The sequence below is a fragment of the Adiantum capillus-veneris genome, chromosome 9, assembly GCF_014529385.1.
Source record: "Adiantum capillus-veneris isolate H3 chromosome 9, ASM1452938v2, whole genome shotgun sequence".
Classification (NCBI taxonomy): Eukaryota; Viridiplantae; Streptophyta; class Polypodiopsida; order Polypodiales; family Pteridaceae; genus Adiantum; species Adiantum capillus-veneris.
In genome coordinates this window covers 69,509,209-69,527,491 of record NC_140939.1, presented here as the reverse complement: position 1 = coordinate 69,527,491, position 18,283 = coordinate 69,509,209, and the positions used below count along the sequence as shown (strand labels likewise).

General features: G+C 39.3%; 1 protein-coding gene across 2 annotated transcripts in view; it reads right to left on the bottom strand.

Annotated features, from left to right (window-relative positions):
* LOC147450640 (proteasome assembly chaperone-like protein) overlaps positions 1 to 3,778 on the bottom strand; it is a 37,493-nt gene extending 33,715 nt beyond the window's left edge. The window contains exons 1-6 of one of the 2 annotated variants that reach the window (XM_086520763.1): positions 3,523 to 3,778; positions 3,378 to 3,434; positions 3,216 to 3,279; positions 3,082 to 3,128; positions 2,435 to 2,501; positions 2,303 to 2,346 (exon numbers count right to left, since the gene is read on the bottom strand). In XM_086520763.1, the coding sequence (XP_086376889.1) occupies positions 2,303 to 2,346; positions 2,435 to 2,501; positions 3,082 to 3,128; positions 3,216 to 3,279; positions 3,378 to 3,434; positions 3,523 to 3,536 (293 nt within the window). In that variant the 5' untranslated portion in view covers positions 3,537 to 3,778. The remainder of the gene's footprint in view (positions 1 to 2,302; positions 2,347 to 2,434; positions 2,502 to 3,081; positions 3,129 to 3,215; positions 3,280 to 3,377; positions 3,435 to 3,522) is intronic. The other variant, XM_086520764.1, reaches the window with a different exon arrangement.
* Between the last annotated feature and the right edge of the window lie 14,505 nt (positions 3,779 to 18,283).

Here is an 18,283-nt window from a genome sequence, read left to right as displayed (position 1 = left end):
GACCCAAATATCTCGGGAAGTCAATGCTTTTCTTCTGCTTTTTGCCGTGCTTTTTGGCTTTCTTTAGCGCGTCAAAAAGATGGGCAATCCGTGCATCAACCACCTCTTGTAATTCCTTCTCTGAATACTATTTGTGATCAGAAGGTTTCTTGAGAGCGGGTTTCAGTGGTGGTGTAGTGGTTTTCTGCCATTGTGCATGCACTTCCTGAAATGAAGTCTCGCTCATATATCTTGCCAATTTCAGATCCTTCCAAAACTGAGCATCATCTTTGTTGCATCGCCAATCAATTGACGACGCTTCATCTCTCTTTGCTCCGCCTGAGTAGGCCGAGGCGGGCCATACTCTCTGTCAGAATCTTCGTTGTGATCCCTGCCCGCATCTCCAGATGCAGAGGGAGTCGACTGATCCTTGCGTCAAGCCATAGGTGCCGCGGAAAAAAAATTGGGGATCGGATTTCCCGTAGAAGAGAAATCGGCCGTGCTCTGATACCACTATAACAGACTTGGACACTCCAAGTCAAGAATCAACTGCGAAAGCACCAAATAACCACTTCAAAACAATTCATAGATCACAACAGATTTGCACTAGCCCGGCGGAGTTCCGTGCCTAGAGATATTGGCCCCAAAGACTGGCGCCCCTTTCGGTATTTCTTTTTGTATTAATCAGTTCAAAGTACAAGAGAGTGGGTCGGGTTTCACTCTCAGACTCTGCGTCCAGATGCTCTGAGAAGTGAGGCCCTCACCACTAATTTAAAGGTTACAAGGGATGCCCAAAAGCAGAGCCCCAAAAGCTTGAAAGCAAAAGCAGATTCTCTCTCTCTCTCTCTCTCTCAATGAGAGCCAGTAAAAAGCTCTTTTTCTCTCTCTTTCTCCCAAAGCATAGCCAGAAAAAGTATCAACTAGCGTCGCTTGGCTGGCTGCTTTTTTTCTCCGCAAATTGCGCTGCAAATCCCAGAAATCCGCACTGCTGCAGCCACGTGGCACTGGCACCAGAAATGAGGGTTTCCACCACATTTAGGGTTTCAGCCAGCAGCTAGGGTTAAGGTTTCCAGAAATTAGGGTTTCTGCAAAATTAGGGTTTCTGGCAGAAATTAGGGTTTGCAGGATTTTTAGGGTTCCTGGCAAAAATTAGGGTTTCTGCTGTCCATAGCCACGTCATCACTTTGTGACAAAAAAAGCTAGAGAGAGAAAACTGTTAGAGAGAGAAACCTTGCAAAGAAGAGAAACACGAGAGAGAGAGAGAGAGAGAGAGAGAGAGAGAGAGACGTTGGCAAGCTATACTGATGATACAACTGGTACACAACTGATAATTGTGGGGTGGGCACTCCCCCTCCCTATATAGGGAGCATGGCAGATTGCCCTACCACCCCTGAAAACCCCCAGGATCCAAAATAGGTGGAACTGCTCAAAACTAGAAAAAACCTAAAAACCTACCTGTCGGTGGAAACCAATGGAATAAAAAATACCCGAGACCCAGGACCACCAACAGGAACACTCTACGACATTGCCATTGCCAGCAACACAAGGCAGGCAAACAATAGTGGGATAGGCCGAAAATGAAATGATAAAATTACCTCACATAGGCCAGGCATAGCCACAGAACAGCCCTTACTCCCCATGATCAAAGATACTAGGGCACTAGCAACTCCGCTAGGATTGGCCAAGTGGTGACAATCTCTAATAGAAGGCAGTCACCGAAGCCAAGGTGTGGATAATAGGCAAGGCAAGGACATCTCAAAGGGGAAACACTTGTGCAAGCAATCGAAAACACAAGGCTGAAATCTGCAAAATGCAAAACACTGACCACAACGTTTCAAGAAAACATTGAGCCTTGGAATAAAATTAAAACATTGTAGTTAGTACTGCTAGAGTGCAATGAAAGAAAAACGCTGGCATAGCCTGGAAAATCGCTAGGTAGGGAAGGCGCTGCACAAAAGGGACTCGGAGGGAAGGAGGTCATCCTAGCAAAGAAGCCGCCCAAATACCCGCTATAAGGCAGGTCATCAAAAAACGCTACTGTAGAGGTTGAACGAAACGCTCGCAATGCTCCTCCAGAGGATGGAGATTCCATAATTAAGAGCATATGCTAATTCCATTGATTCGGATCCAAAGTTTGAACTCAAATGTTTTTTAAGACGATAATTTTAGCTCTGTATGCTTATAAAGCTAAAATGTTTTTTAAGAGGTTAACATATAGGCCTTGCTTTATTAATAATCATCATTCCTATTCAAAGATCAGTGCTTTCACAGACAAATATTTGTGATAAAGAAATGTCTCTTTTAGAGCACGTTATATGCATACCTTGTGCGTTCAATCAATTGCCTTGCACACGCTCGTAGCATAGGCTGAGATAAGCAACGCACCAACAATATCATGACGAGCTAATATACCAATCAACAAAGATCATAAAAAAGGCAACTCGTATCTTTATACCTCATCATGCTTGCCCAAAAGAACACTCACAGTAAAAGTGATCTCTGCGCCATAACCCTCCTCTTTCCTGCGAAAATTATCAACAAGATTCTCTGATCAAGGCACCGATGGTTTAGAAGGAGAAAGCAAAAATAACACGTTGAGCTGTCATTAGTCAACTGACAAATTCCTACACACCCAATGCCACCAAACAGAACTGAATTGCTGGTCTCCCAGCTCAGAGAAGAAAAAATAATAAGATTTTACTCCAATAACACACCTATCGCGTAAAACAGCTGTTTTTAAGGAAAAAAGAGAGACACCCAAGAATGTTCAAACCCTTGAAAAGGAGAGACCATTTGAGCTGTCACTCAATTAATTATGAATCACTTCAACCATACAATGCAACCAGTTTGAAACCGCAGAATAAAACTGCATTGCTGGTCTCAAAGCCCACACAAGGCAAAGATTTTGAATTTTCATTGAGATTAAAATACACACAATTGGAGTTAAATCCAATCTACTAAGCTGTGCACGTAGACACCATGTCAGCTATATAAGTGTGTCATGCATTGCTTGGCTTTGTGAGACTTTCATCAATGATCATTTATCAATCTTTACCAGTCTGATACAAATGATTTATGGTAACAGAAGACGACCCAACATACCTTGCCTGCAATAGAGTCCCCATCTTTCCAAGTTGTGTTACCAGAACCTGAAAATATGAAAATAAATCTCTCCTATGTCTAGCAATTCAAGTTTGCAGACAAAATGATACTAAGCATGAGAACAAAGAACTCACAAAAATGTAATCATCATAACTCGATAGAATAAAATCAGTCTTGATACCCTGTAAGGTATAAAATCTGGCAAACAATCAGAAGCCTGCCGTAATGTGGATGAATCTAATCCACATACAGTGATGCGCATTCTCCACTTTAACACACAGATGCACAAAAAGAACCTGAACGACTGTAGAGAACTCTTTGCTCGATACCGGAAAGCTGGGTACCTTGTGGGCCTGCAAAAGGCCACAAAAACAATCATCGAGAATGCTTCAGTTGATTGTACTCTGCCATGAGAGAGAGAGAGAGAGGGGGAGTGAGCACATGAGAAGGTTCATTCATCTTGTTCGCGTCAACTGGTGTTGAACGACTTCTTTGCCCGGTCGACAGCCAGCCGTTTCGATCACCTGCTGTTGACAACAGTTATTGACGACCAGCAGAGCTCGCGCAGACGAGGATAGCTGATGCACCCTCAGTCTTCCCTTCTGAAAGCCTCGTGAACCTGAACGCGGACGTGAACGAGAGGGTTCGGTCTCGTTCGTTGGAAGCTAGTTACGGCCTTTCTGGAACGACCGAAGCTGCCGAGCGTTAAACTAGATGTAGTGCGCACATGAGGCGGTTGAAGGCGCGTTCAATCCTCCACACTATTTCGCAGGGGCGGCTTCAAATGGGATCTACGGTTGAGTTGATTCGGATCGTCATATGCACGTTTGGTAAATTCTGGGAGAAAAGTAAATTCGGGGCAGTCGACACCCCATGTCTTGAACCCACGTCCTCCCCAACTGCATGCATTCGTTGAAATATGGGAGATTTGAGTATGTCATATTGTAAATGTGGGTCGATTAGTAAATTCGGGGAAAATTTGTAAATTCGGGGCAGCTGTCGAATCTAACGGTCCACGATTGGCGCACCCCGCGATTTCCTCCTCCACCATTGATCCCATTTGAGCATGCCCATGTGATATAGTGATGAGGGTGTTCAATGGCATTAGGCAACAGCTAACGGATCACCTGGTAGTCGTTGTTGCTAATGCCTTGGTGACAAATTGTGTGCAGGTTAAAAGCGGGGTTGTTGAGAGTAGAAGGGGAGAATGATTGTTTCCACAATTCCATTTTGCTCACACATATACTTGTCAACTTCTCACCATCTCTCTCAAAACCCAAGTACACACCTAACCATGACACTTTACACATGCGCGCGCACACACACACACACAAACATAGACTTGATAGTGAAAACTAAGGAGAAAATGATGTAAACAAGATTAGAGAGTACACAGCATAACATAGAATGAGAGAGAGAGAGAGAGAGAAAGAAATCTTGCAAATCAATGGTTTAAAGATTGTAGCTTCAAACTCCACAGCACATTTTGTGGAGTTTGACATTTAATATTTGATATTGATTGTTGGTGCCAAAAGTTAATGGCCTCTCTTTACACTTAGTTCCACTTAGTTTTTGTGTGGTGACTACCACTTATTGCATGACCCTCTTAAAGGTGAGCTCTCACTAATTATTTACGAGCGAGTCGTAGTGTTTTATTGAAAAAATAAACTATAACACTATGCAAATAAAAATTGATCAAAGCATAATTTATGTTGATACCTATTATTTAGCTTTCAAAGTTCCAATTTCCACATCATCAACTCATCGTTAGTAAAAATAGAAAAGCACCACATCAATTAATCATTACATTCCATCTATCCCAATTATAGTTAACCACATACAACATGAGGGTGTCTAATCAAGTAATATCTCTCCCTCCAGGAATAGCAATTGTCTTTGGTTGCTCAATAGAGAATCAACTGGACTATGAGTTATGAAACGCGTGGAGAAGATATGAGAATTTCGAGAAAAAAAATCAGACATCCATTTAACATCTTCTCTAGGGTGGCCTTTAAAAGAAAAGATAATGATTATAAACCATGTCAATGCGCATAGTGGTGGTCTCATGATCAACTAATTAGTTAAAGATGAGTTGTTCTTCTTGATCTACAAGTGTAGGTGGTTGCTCATATATATGATACGTAGGTAGGGGTCCTCGAAAATGTCGTAATAAACTAATGTGAAATGCATTGTGATGTGTCAGTGTGAAGATAATTCTAAGCAAAATGAAACATCATTTATCACATCAAATTTTTTGAATGGACCATAAAAACGGAGAGCAACCTTAACAAAAAACATATGTATCAACACTTTAATTCTTCTCTTTTCATTTCAAAACATAACATAATCTCCTTCTTTAATTTCATGTGCTTTGTGGTGCTTATTAACATGCTTAGTGTACAATTCTCATAAAGTTTAATAGTAGAGTATACACTTTCATAAATATCATGAAAATTAGTAGTGAAGTATCAGCAGCAAGCACAATGTTAGAAACTCTTGAAGCAGAAGTTGGAAGAGAGTGACCCTACACAATCTCAAATGAAGACTTACCTGTAGCAGAGTGAATGGTGTTGTTATAAGCAAACTATAAAATATGCACGTAATCATCCCACTTCTTGGGTTGAGAAGACACATAAGCTTTCAATAAATCAATAATAGTGCAAATAGTGGCTTCTGTTTGACTATTAGACTCATGATAAAATACATAAGTGAAATCGAGTGTAGTGCCAATATTTTGAAGAACTGTAGTCCAAAAATCATTCAATTTTGGAATTTCTATCATATATGATTACTTTTGACAAACCATGATGAGGAAAAACAACTTTTAAAAAAAGAAGTGCAGCTTGATGTGCAATGAGAGTTTTCTTGCATAGAATAAAATATGCTTTCTTAGAGAAACAATCAATAATAGTCCAAATCATATCATGTTTGTAAGCAGTGAGTGAAAAACAAGTAACAAAGTCCACAGAAATGTATTCCCAAGATCTTTCAAGAATAGGAAGAGGGTGTAACAAACCTAATTTCTTACATATTGCTACTTTAATCTTTTGGCAAATCAAACACGATGAAACATACTGTTTAACATGACTTTTCATCGCGGGCCAATAAAAATCACGACATAAGTTCTGAAAAGTAGCAGCAAAACTTATATATCCACATATGGTGGTTTATGTAATTCTTCAATGAGCAAAACATAAAATGGTTTTGTGACAGACAATTTTATTTGAAGTAAAGAAAATTTTCTTACATGGTGTATTCGAGAATTGTGTACATTGAATTTTCAAGCATATACAACCATGTGGTTTTAAAATCATTATCTTGAGCATAACCATCAGGAATAGAATCAAAAGTAGTACCCGTAATAATTGATAGATTATCAAAACAAGGTCTTTGACTCAAAGCATCACCCACAATGTTTTCTTTACCGGGTTGGTACTGAACGTTGGACTGTAAACTTTGAATAAAATCAGCCCATTTAATATATATATCATCTATTAGGGGTTGAGATAGCAAGTACTTAATACTTTGCTGATCAGTTTTAATTATCAAGTCAGCACCCATTAGATAGTGCTTTCATTTTGAGAGCATGCACTACAACAACCAATTCTTTATCAAATGTACTGAATTTAGATTCAGATGATTTGAATTTATGACTTTCAAATATAAGTGGATGATTATCTTGCATAAGAATTACACCGATATTTTTTCCACTAGCATCAATGACTACAACAAAGAATGGTCGATCAAAATTAAGCAGTTGTAACACAAGTGCATTAGACAAAGCATTCTTGAGTGCAGACAATGAGCTTTCTTGTAAGTGAGTCCATATATATGGGGTGCTTGTCTTTAACACAAGAGTCAATTAATGCGATTTGTAAGCAAAATTACGAACAAACTTCCTGTAATAATTGCATAGACCAATTATAGAACAAAGCTCATGCACGTTTTGGGCTTAGGCCATGATTGTATAGCTTCAATTTTCTTGAGATCTACATGTATTCCCTTGCCCGATACAATGTGTCTCAAATACTCTATTTCACGTTGAAAAATGAACTCTTTTTGGGATTCAAATATAGGTGATTTTGTGATAGAAGGTCAAAGACATGTGTTAAATATTTCTTGTCCATATTTTCTAAATACAAGAATATCATCAAAAATTACAATGACAAAGTCTTGATGGTCAATGAAAATTTGATTCATCATACAATGAAGATAGATATTGTATTTGTCTGACCAAATGGCATGAGTCTATTTTGCTAAAGATGTTTGTCCCTTTAAGTTTGTCCAGTAGATCATCCCCTCTGGGAATAGAAAATCTATTCTTAATGGTGATCTTGTTTAGAGCCATGTAGTCAATACACATACAAAAGGTTCCTTTTTTTTTCTTAACAAGAAGTATTGAAGCTCTATATGGTGAACTACTAGGTCTAATAAGGCCCCAGTCAAGTAAGTCTGTGATTTGATTTTGTATTTCTGTGTGTGCGGTTCGGTTTACATGGTATGTGCTCTGCAAGGTGGTTCACCACCCAAAATAATATCAATTTTATGGTTTTCGGGATGTGATGGTGGTATTTCAGGAGGTAGATCATGCATGAACTACTAGGTCTAATAAGGCCCCAGTCAAGTAAGTCTGTGATTTGATTTTGTATTTTTCTGTGTGCGGTTGGGTTTACATGGTATGGTGCTCTGCAAGGTGGTTCACCACCCAAAATATATATCAATTTTATGGTTTTCAAGATGTGATGGTGGTATTGCAGGAGGTAGATCATGCATGAAACAATAAACCCTAAATTGTGAGAGAAATTCATCGTGTGAAGAGTCTTGAGAAGTTTCAGTTTGAGCATATAATTGGTTTGCAAGCACTAGATATGCTTCCCCTTGCTTTCAAATTGCTCATTTGGCTTGAGTGTGATAAAGTAGCATAAATTTTTGATGTTCTAGGATTTCTTGGATGGAGTAGGTTTTGTCATGAGTGAGAGTTAAAGGATGTGTTTTGTAATTGATTGGCAGATTAAATTCATGACACTAAGGCATTCCCAAAATCATATTAATACCATGCAATGGTGCAATACGTGTATGAAAAATTAACCAATGCAAAATTCAATAGTGACGAGTTTTACAATTGAAACGTTGATTATTAAAAATAGTTTTTACTTTGTAAGGTGAAGAGTTGTGAAAGAGATAGTTGTTGTGAAAAGCGTGTAGAGATGACGTCATGGCTACTACCATCATCTAAAAAAATTGTGATATCTTCACCTTTAATTGTGCCTTTCACTTTGGGAAGAGGTGTGGAGATATAGGAATACCTATACCTGGAGAAGGATTGTCATTGGCATCATACTCAGGATCATAGTCCTCACCATAATTGACCTCAAATTCATTGTCGTCGGGATTAGCATCTTTGATGAGGTTAATTTGTACACCGTTTGGGCGATTGTTGTTGAATGGTCTTTGGTTGTGGTTGTGGTTGCGTGCAACTCCATTAGATTGGCCCTTGGAATGATTGTTGCTCTTAGCAAGGTTGTTCAAACACTTATCTGCATAGTGACCAAACTGAAAGCATTTGTAACATTTCACCTTTTTATTATCAACGGGAGATTGATAGGGCATTGATTGTTGGAAGAATTTTGGTTGGCCCTATGCTGCATGGAATTATTGTTGTTGCCATGAGGTTGAGAAGAGGTGGCGGAGTTGTCAAATCTGCATCTCTTGAAAAAGGTACGACTATGGTTTTTGTTCCTGTCAAAGTTAGGAGGGGAAGGAATTTTTTTGTTACGATTAGTGTTAGTGAATTGATAAACGTGAGATTGATTTCCGCCTTTCTTTTTCTCCGCATTGAGTGCCAAATTGATGACCTTTGACAATGACTCTGGCTCAAACATGTCCACTTCAGCACCAATTTGTAGTGCTAACCTAGATGTATACTTACGCTTTAGTTTCATGCGGCTGACATGTTTGATAGATTGAAGCTGAATGTACTACAAACGGAGGTGCGGTGGCCCTGCAAAATACCCAAAATAGCACACTGCAAGCCATAAACGAACAAATCTGCATACCTGATGATTAGCACAAATCCATGATCGAGCTAAACGCGAACAGAGAGAGACGGAGAGCGAGTTAGAGTGAGAGAGCACGTGCAGGCGCACCTCCTAGAGCAGAGTGCTACGTCGGCACGGCGAGAGAGAAGAGAGGAAGGAGAGAACAAAGACACAAACACTAGGTGTAATCTCCCCCCGTGCAAGAGTGAGCATTTCCCTCTTGCACGTATTTATTTATAGATTCTTCAATGCTCAAAAATGAATACACATAGGCTGGCCGGACTTATATGGCCTTAGCTCATAAAGAGCATTGAAATAATGAAATGTCCATAAAGATGATATCCTTTTGCATAACCCTTAGCCTTTTCCTTATGTCACCTGTATCAATTCCATTACCTACCTCTCTGTTAGAAAGCAACTATCCTCAGTTGCAAAGACAAGAATCTGCAACCCATACTTGTCAAAAATAGTGATTAGTATTCTGTGTCAAAAATATCACATAGTAAAAGAAAATATGAAAGTAAACAAGATTGCTTATGCCTGCCGTCATCCACATACTACCTATTCTAGCTTCCCATACCACTAGAATAAGCAGTATATGTCATACCCTGATGAATCCGGATATCATTGGTCACACTCATCATCGATCTCATAAATGTCAAGTCCAATCACATAAACACTGTTGCGTGACAAAAAATTATCATATACCAAGTCCCAATCCAATTCCAATTCCACAATATAAGTCCAAATCCAAATCACTTTCATTATGTACTCGGGTAACAAAATCATACCACTTACAGTGGTGGCCAGCCATTACAGTATGATTTTGTGATCGATGTTGCCGAAATCGAAGAATCGACACCCGACATGCTGCCTAAATCGGCAAATCGGTACTTGTGCTATCTAAACCGGCAGATCTGCACTTAATATTGTTGAAAACGATAAATGTCTTAATTATTAGTGTGCTACCTAAATGCACGTACAATTGGTGCTACTTAAATTGGTGAATCTTCACCAGGATGAGCATTTACACACTGCCTAAACCGATGAATATGTGTGCTTGTGACCAATGGACTAGACAAAACACAAAGGAGAAAAATATGTACTATGTGTTTGATACCACTTTGGAGTATATCAAAGTACTTACAAATTGTTGTTCACTATCCCAGAGCACCTTAGCTCGCATGAGTAGCTGCGTAGCTTATTGACAAATCATCTAATAAAAATTTCCTTTCAATACAATAAGAAGCCATTAGTGTTTGAGTATTCAGCTTAGAACACAATGCAGAGAAATAAAATATGAAAAGAGGAATAACGTATTTAATGTACATACCATGAGGGTATATTGTATTTGAAAGTATATATACCATTGTTGGCGTATGGGGAAAGGTACAAGTGTTGCAACTAGCAAACTTTCACCAAAATATAGTTAACAGATCCAACATGTGTCAATTTTGTGCTAATAAATGACTATGAAACAAAACAAGATAATTCAATTTATGTTACAAGAATAGCAGTGCCACTTGGTCTCTATAGAGATATCGAAGTATAAAAGACTAAATATTGCATTAGATTGCACGTGTAGGATTGTGATGATTGTATATACCAGAATTAGAAAATCAAAAAGTTATAAATAGTGGCAAATATAGCATTTGAATGTGGAAATGATTAATAAAATTACTAAAATGAAAAGCAGTAATGCCGATGTATGAATCTTGTTAAGCACACAAAGTGCATGAGAAGAGTGAACTTCAAATGCTTTATGATCAACTGTTTTCAATTCCAAGAGAAAGTGGTACAAAAATTAAAGTATTGGAAGAGAAGTTCGATATAGATAGTATTATCCCACTTTTATATATATATATATATATATATATATATATATATATATTCATCATACACCACAGTACTACAACAACTTTGCACTCAACTACTCAGTAGAAACAATCAATCACAAGATGTTATCATTTACCGTGCAATCTTGATAACTAAATTATGTCTAAGCACAAAAAAAAAAATCCCTACTTACGAAAACAACAATTTTCCAAGTCGCGTAGGAAGAAAATTTTCAAAAAGCTATCCTTGATTGTGCCTTTTGTGATGATCTTTGCTTGAATGAGAGGGTGCTCATCATTAGGAAGATTGATTATTAATTAGTATCTGAGAGTGAGTGTGAGAGCTATCTATGAGTTGGTATTAGTGATACTTATGTTAGTTGCAATTATAAACTGTTGTGGTGTGTATCAGACGGGTGATTTGATCTCGAATACAGAGAAATTAAAACTTAAAATAAAAATCACTATACTCGTGATGATAAGGGCTACTCTAAATACAATAGTTATCCATGGTGTTTATTATGGCAATTATCATGTGTTCTGCATCTTCGATCGCGAACCTTCTGGCATTGATTTCTTCCATAATCATCAATATTGCGATCATGATCCCTTTGTCTTTTGTGTCTTTGCTATTGATTGGGTTTATCATGATAGCTGGTCATCGTATCGATCGATAAATATACGTATATGGTGAACTTCTTCAGGCAACCAAAGTACACTTGCAAAGTTATGAGAACGAACGAGAGGATTCTTTCGTTTGATTATCCGTGAATTTGGCTTTCTCTTCTAGGTGCTTGGCAAAAAAAATGTGTACATGCAGTAGGATGAAAGAAATGTAATGTTGCATTGCCTGAGTTAACGAGAAATGTTTATGTGGTTGCTTGTAGCCAGGGGTGCCAGGTGGAGCATGAACCAATGGGAAGCATGCATGGGGGGAAAAAGAGAGAGATAAATGAAATGAAATGTTATATTAAACGTCTTCAAAAAGGGCAAATTGATACAATCCTTGTGGATCTAATCCAATACCTGGGTACAAAAATAAAATGAATTACAATGAAATACTAAAACTAAAATTCTGAAATCATCAGTTGAAATGCAACCTCATCGTCGTGAATGCTCGAGGATGCCCAACATCGTGCATTGTCAAAGAAAGTATTGTATTGGAGTCATAATGGGAGGGGAAAGAGAGAGAGAGAGAGAGAGAGAGAGAGAGAGAGAGAGAGAGAGAGAGAGAGAGAGAGAGAGAGAGAGAGAGAGAGAGAGGAGAAATGAAATGTTATATTAATTGTCTCCCAATGCTTATGGGACTAAACCCATACAATCCTTATGGATCTAAAACAATGTCTAGGTACAAAATAAAATGAAGTAAAGTAAAAGACGAATAATAAAAAAAAACTAAAACTAAAGCCAGCAATATCGTCGATGCCGGAGGATGCGCTGCAGCGGACGTCTTCTGAGAAAGGATTGCAGTTGTCGCTGAAGAGCTTCATCAATGGCTGCTTCTGTAGGTAGTCGTGGGAGAGAGGGGGTGTATGTGTGTGTGTGTGTGTTTGAGAGGGGGAGAGAGATACTTGGACTATGGGCAGAGAGGGAGAGAGACAGAGTGTAATTGGGAGAGGTTGAGAGATGAGGTGTGGGTATGGCCACCAGGTGAGAGGTGGCGGGGGTGGTTGAAGACGCGTACTGCATCAGAGTAGAGTAGTCCTTTCTCTGTCCCTGTGTGCGTCGTCTATGAGGACGATGGTGTCAATGGGCACACGACTATGGCGAGAGAGAATGAGAGAGAGATCCACTTGTCAAGGAAAACACACACACATCTATAGGCTATTTGCAGGCTACGTTTTGTCATGTATGTGGTTCGCTCAACTGTTCCGTGTGGCACACATCACACGTCCTTAAGCTCTATAGGGCTTCTACCTCAGCTCCACGCTTTGCCGCAGCTTGTATGACCTCTTGCACGCTGTCAAGGCGAGAACTCCAATCAAAAAAGGAAGTGGGCAGCCAAAAATAACGGTGTTGTATGTGTGTGATGCACAGGGGGTGGTTGGTAGCGGATATAAGCTGGTGCATGCACAATGTTAATCCCTTGAGAGCTACGTTAGAGAGGGGTTGAGAGCGTGCCATGCAAACCTAGAGAGTAGTTGAGAGTTGAAGCACAGTCTAGTTGTGCAGGTGTCAATACTTGCAGACGACGCCGGTTCAGAGATAACGAGACACAGTGTTGGGTGAGAATATGGGGCCAAAATGGCTGGGATCCGTGGCATAAGCACGCGTCATGTGCTGCCCACTGGAAACGACTTTAGTTTTGTTAAGGCTAGTGTGGGTGGGTGCAAAGTTGCACGATGGCAGGCAATGGCTGCAATTAATTGGTGGCTCTCCTCTAGCATGCATAGAGAGAGAAAAGAAACGGATCCATCACTTTTTTGTTACATGGTCATTCAAGGAGTGGAAAAGGTGGCAGTTGTGGATGTGCGGGTGCAGTTACCGAGGAGGAGGAGAGAGATGGATGGCTGCATGAGAACGCATGAGAGGAAGAGAAATTTTTGAGTGGTATGTGGTTTGCATGCCTGATTATATGTGAACAAGTGAGAGGACGGCTAGGTGGCTGTGGTGTATGCCACAAAGAGCGCGACAACTAGTGCAAAACCTGGTGTATGCCTAGTTGGATGCATGGCGGCTCCAACTAGGTGTAGACTATCAGTAGTAGGAAGTCCTTTGAGGCGTGTTCACCGAATTCTCTCCATGCATGGCTACCGTCTTTAGTCGTAGTTAGTTGGTGTCACTACATGATGCCAGTGCTTGGCGTTGCAGATGACGGTCAGCACTTGCCATCCCTTAGCATCATTCTCTTCCCGCCGCTTCTCATTGTCCTCAGGTGGTCCTGCTGCTGCGCCTTTAGTTGCTCCTTGCTCATCTACGGCTTGCTTGTATTCGCTCTCTTCACAGATGCCTCAAAAATTGTGAATTTTATTTATTTATTTATTTATTTATTTATTTATTTTGAAACCTCTTGGGGTTGTTGCTCGCGACCGTGAGGCAAGGCACTTGGATTTAATCCAATTGCAGGGATAAATCTGTCAATGCCAAAGTATTTAATATTAAAGGGGTGTCCTATGCATGATGAGTTCGAACTTCGTGGCACTATGTTGCTATGGTCGATACTTGCCACCATGGAATATCATCAACACTGATTCTATCTTCTTTAATCTCAGCCTAATAAGATGAGTTTAGCGCTAAACACTCTCTCATCATAATCATAGACCTGCTCTCGAATTAATCTCTAGCATTATTATTATTATTATTTCTCTCAATCGTTATCTCTCTTTGAAAGCTATGAATGGCTATCAAGTCCATCTTAATCTGTACACAAAAGCGCTCTTCAAGATAGGTCTCATATCTCCGGATGTCAAAACTTCCCTAATGCCGCTCCAAAAATATCAATTAACACTATACTTGCTATGTTTTTAGCCATCTTTATCTCTTCTTAAAGCCTTAACTGGGTCTTAATTCATCTCTAAACTACAGTAAAAAAAGAAGGACAATCTTTGGCCTTGATCTATGGCTATCTTTAAATTTATTACAATAGTTATAAGAATGCCGCTTGAAATCAACACTAATTACGATCTTTTTAATCACTTTCAATTGGTATGCTCTACCATGCTAGATAAGAAATAATAAAATCCAAGGAAAGAATAGGAAAAGTACTTAGCTCTAACTCTTAGAGATTTCCATAGATTTATTTTCATCTGTAGGAACGCAGACAAAGCTCTGATAGCACTGCTACAAACGGAGGCGCGGTGGCCCTGCAAAATACCCAAAGTAGCACACTGCAAGCCATAAATGAACAAATCTGCATACCTGATGACTCGCACAAATCCATCATTGAGCTTAATGCGAATAGAGAGAGACGGAGAGCGAGTTAGAGTGAGAGAGCATGTGCAACCGCACCTCCTAGAGCGGAGTGCTACATTGGCACGACGAGAGAGAAGAGAGGAGAGAACAAAGACACAAACACTGGGTGCAATCTCCCCCCGTACAAGAGTGAGCATTTCCTCTTGCACGTATTTATTTATAGATTCTTCAATGCTCAAAAATGAATACACATAGGTCGGACAGACTTAAATGGCCTTAGCTCATAAAGAGCATTTAAATAATGAAATGTCCATAAAGATGATATCCTTTTTCATAACCCTTAGCCTTTTCCACATGTCACCTGCACTAGATAATAAAATATAAATTTCATTACAGAATGAGACAATTCCAAAAATGGTCAGTGTAAGCATGTACATCTTCATTTCTACCTCGTCGAATTAAATCCCATTGGTAATGTGCTTTAGCTTTGTATTGTGTGGGTAAGAAATGGGGTAAAAACAATTCTATCGGTAAGGTGATTTGATGCACACTTAACCATACCATGCTCAAGGAAGTCTTCATCATGAAAATAGTCGTTTAGTTGACTAACCCATGCTAGTACCGTGCTGACATCGTTAGTGCCATCAAAATCTTTAAATGTGAAATCTTTTTTGCTAATTTAATTTTCCTTTGGAGCACGTGCAGATTCGATGTGGGCAGTGTGCAACAACTTATCTTCTAATTCTTGCCTTTGCATGCATTCATATGCAAGTAATTGATGCAAGTTTGCGAGCTGTTCAACAATAGTGGGTGCATGTGGAAGATGGGCCATGATGGCGTGATTTATTTTCTTTTTTTCTCGTTATATATATATATATATATATATATATATATATATTGAAAGGCTAGACATACAAATGTAGACAATTGGTATGCAAAATAATGAGAAAATAAGGAAGATAAATGAAGAGATTTGTACTTAATTGGATGGTTGATGATGGGGTCCAATCCGAAAGTGCAGTACCCAAGCACGATTGAGGTTTGGCAATCAATTGAGCAATTGACTTGTCAGAAATGGAATTTTTATATGGCATCCAAACTCCCTTGGTCAAATGGTAGTGGCAATCAATTTCAACACGCTTGAACACAAGGTCGGTGAAATCCTTAGTGATTAAGACCCTTGGCTTGGCAGTAGGTTAAATTGGAATTTGAAAGCATCGGCTAAAGGCTCTCTAAAAATAAAATATTCACTAGCAATATAATTAGTTACCAATCGGATATTGCAAAGCGGGCAGTGGGTACAGTGGATGGCCAAAGATTGTGAAGGTTGGATTAAGCTTAGTGGGTTTCTAAACGAATTGTATGGCTGTCCGAGGGATCAAATGGGGATGAATTGCCCCTTCAGGCTTTTCTCTTTTGACCATCAGTTAATGGGTGGCCAAGGAATTTAATTGAGTAGCGTCGAACCTTTTAAACTAAAAATGTGAAGGCATGTTAAAAAAAACAAGGTAATGCGAGCTCTGTCGAAATCTGTCAGCGCCAAAAGACATGGAGGAAGATGGCAACCTGCAAAACAACTTCTCGATCGGTGAGCATGGTGGGAAACGTGTTCCTCTTGCCAGGCAATTGAATTGATGCAATTCTTGCACGGTTTGGTGAAGGTCGAATTTCAACCTTCCATATGTATAAGGGACAATTTTCATCGTTTGAAACCGGTTGTTATATAAATGGATAATTCATTCTTTTTTGTTGTTCCCTTCTAGTGGACTCTGCTTTAGGAACAAAATTGCAGTTTGACTTCAAATTTCAAACATCTTGACACCCTCCAAGTTGCTCGATTGCCGGCAACTTCAAATTCTTCTTCTAAGCCTTGAAGCATCCTGCAAGCCGTCTTCTCAATATATTTTTTCTCTTTTGATCTCCACTAATTGATACCCAACTTCACAACTCCTTCAGATATGCTTCAGATCTGCTTCTTTTTGTTATTCTTTTACCTATGTTGGTTTTCGACCTTCAAAATTTTCTTCAAAGCACTTTGATGTCAATTTCTCAACCACTGCTTCTGCAATTCTCATTATTTCACGTTCACAATCCATGAAATTTAGCCACCAAATTGAATTTTAAACTTGACATACCAAATCTTGATCCGTCATTAAGCAAAATTAATTGGTCGATTTGTTGATTAATCACCGATTAGCCTTAATTTGCAAACTTGATGTTGTTGATTTGCAAACCGCTCCTTAAAATTTGAGTTTGATTGCCGATTCTCTCAAACCCAAAGCCCTGATACCACTTTTGGGAGTAGAAGGGGAGAACGATTGCTTCCATAATTCCAATTTTCTCACGCATATACCTATCAACCTCTCACCATCTCTTCCAAAACCCAGGTACACACCTAGATTATGACACCTTACACACCCACACACACACACACACACACACACACACACACACACATATTCCTAGGGATAGTATGTTGATTTCTCTATACTGACACTGGTGCTACTAGTACTGGAGCTAGGTATGATACTGGTGCTACTTGTGGATTGGTACTGATACTAGTACTATATTATACTAGATTGATACTGGTATGATATTATATTAAGACTGATACTGGTGCTACATATGCATTGGTGCTGATGATACGTGTGTATTGATACTGGTATTGTATTTTATGAATTGGTACTGGTGCTACTTGTGTGATATACTGGTACTGTAACTGGTACTATTTGTATACAATATTTACTGGACTGGTACTGGTGCTACTTGTGAAACTGGTACTGGTACTTCTTGTGTACTGACATTGAACTGGTACTGGTACTAGTACTAGTACTGTTTGTGTACTATAATATATTGGACTGGTACTACTTGTGTACTGGTACTGGTGCTACTTGTGGACTGGTACTATACTGATCTGGTACTAGTGATACTAGAACTGGTGAAAAAATCAGGTTGACCCTTTACCCGGCTAGGATAGGGTAAGGATAGTATGGGCATTATGAACTAGTATTATACTGTACTGATACTGGTACTGGTATTGGTATTGGTATTGTATTGTACTGAACTAGGATTGCTGCTACTTATGTGATATAATGGTATTGGAACTTGTATTGTTTGTGTATAGTACTATACTGATACTGGTGCTACTTGTGATACTGGTACTAATACTACTTGTGTATTGGTACTAGTACAAATTGTGTACTTTAATATACTGGACTGGTGCTACTTGTGTACTAATATTGTACTCGTAATGGTACTGGGATACTGGAACTGGTGTAAATATGGGTGGACCTTTTGCCCGACTAGGATATTGTAAGGATAATATGTTAAATTCCTTGGACATTATTAATTGGGGCTAATTGACCTAGGGAGTCGTGGGTGAAACATAGTAGGTAATTCAGTAGTTGAGATTTTGGAGGTGCCTTAAATGATACTTAATTGGTGCCTTAAATGCCACCACCCACACACACACACACA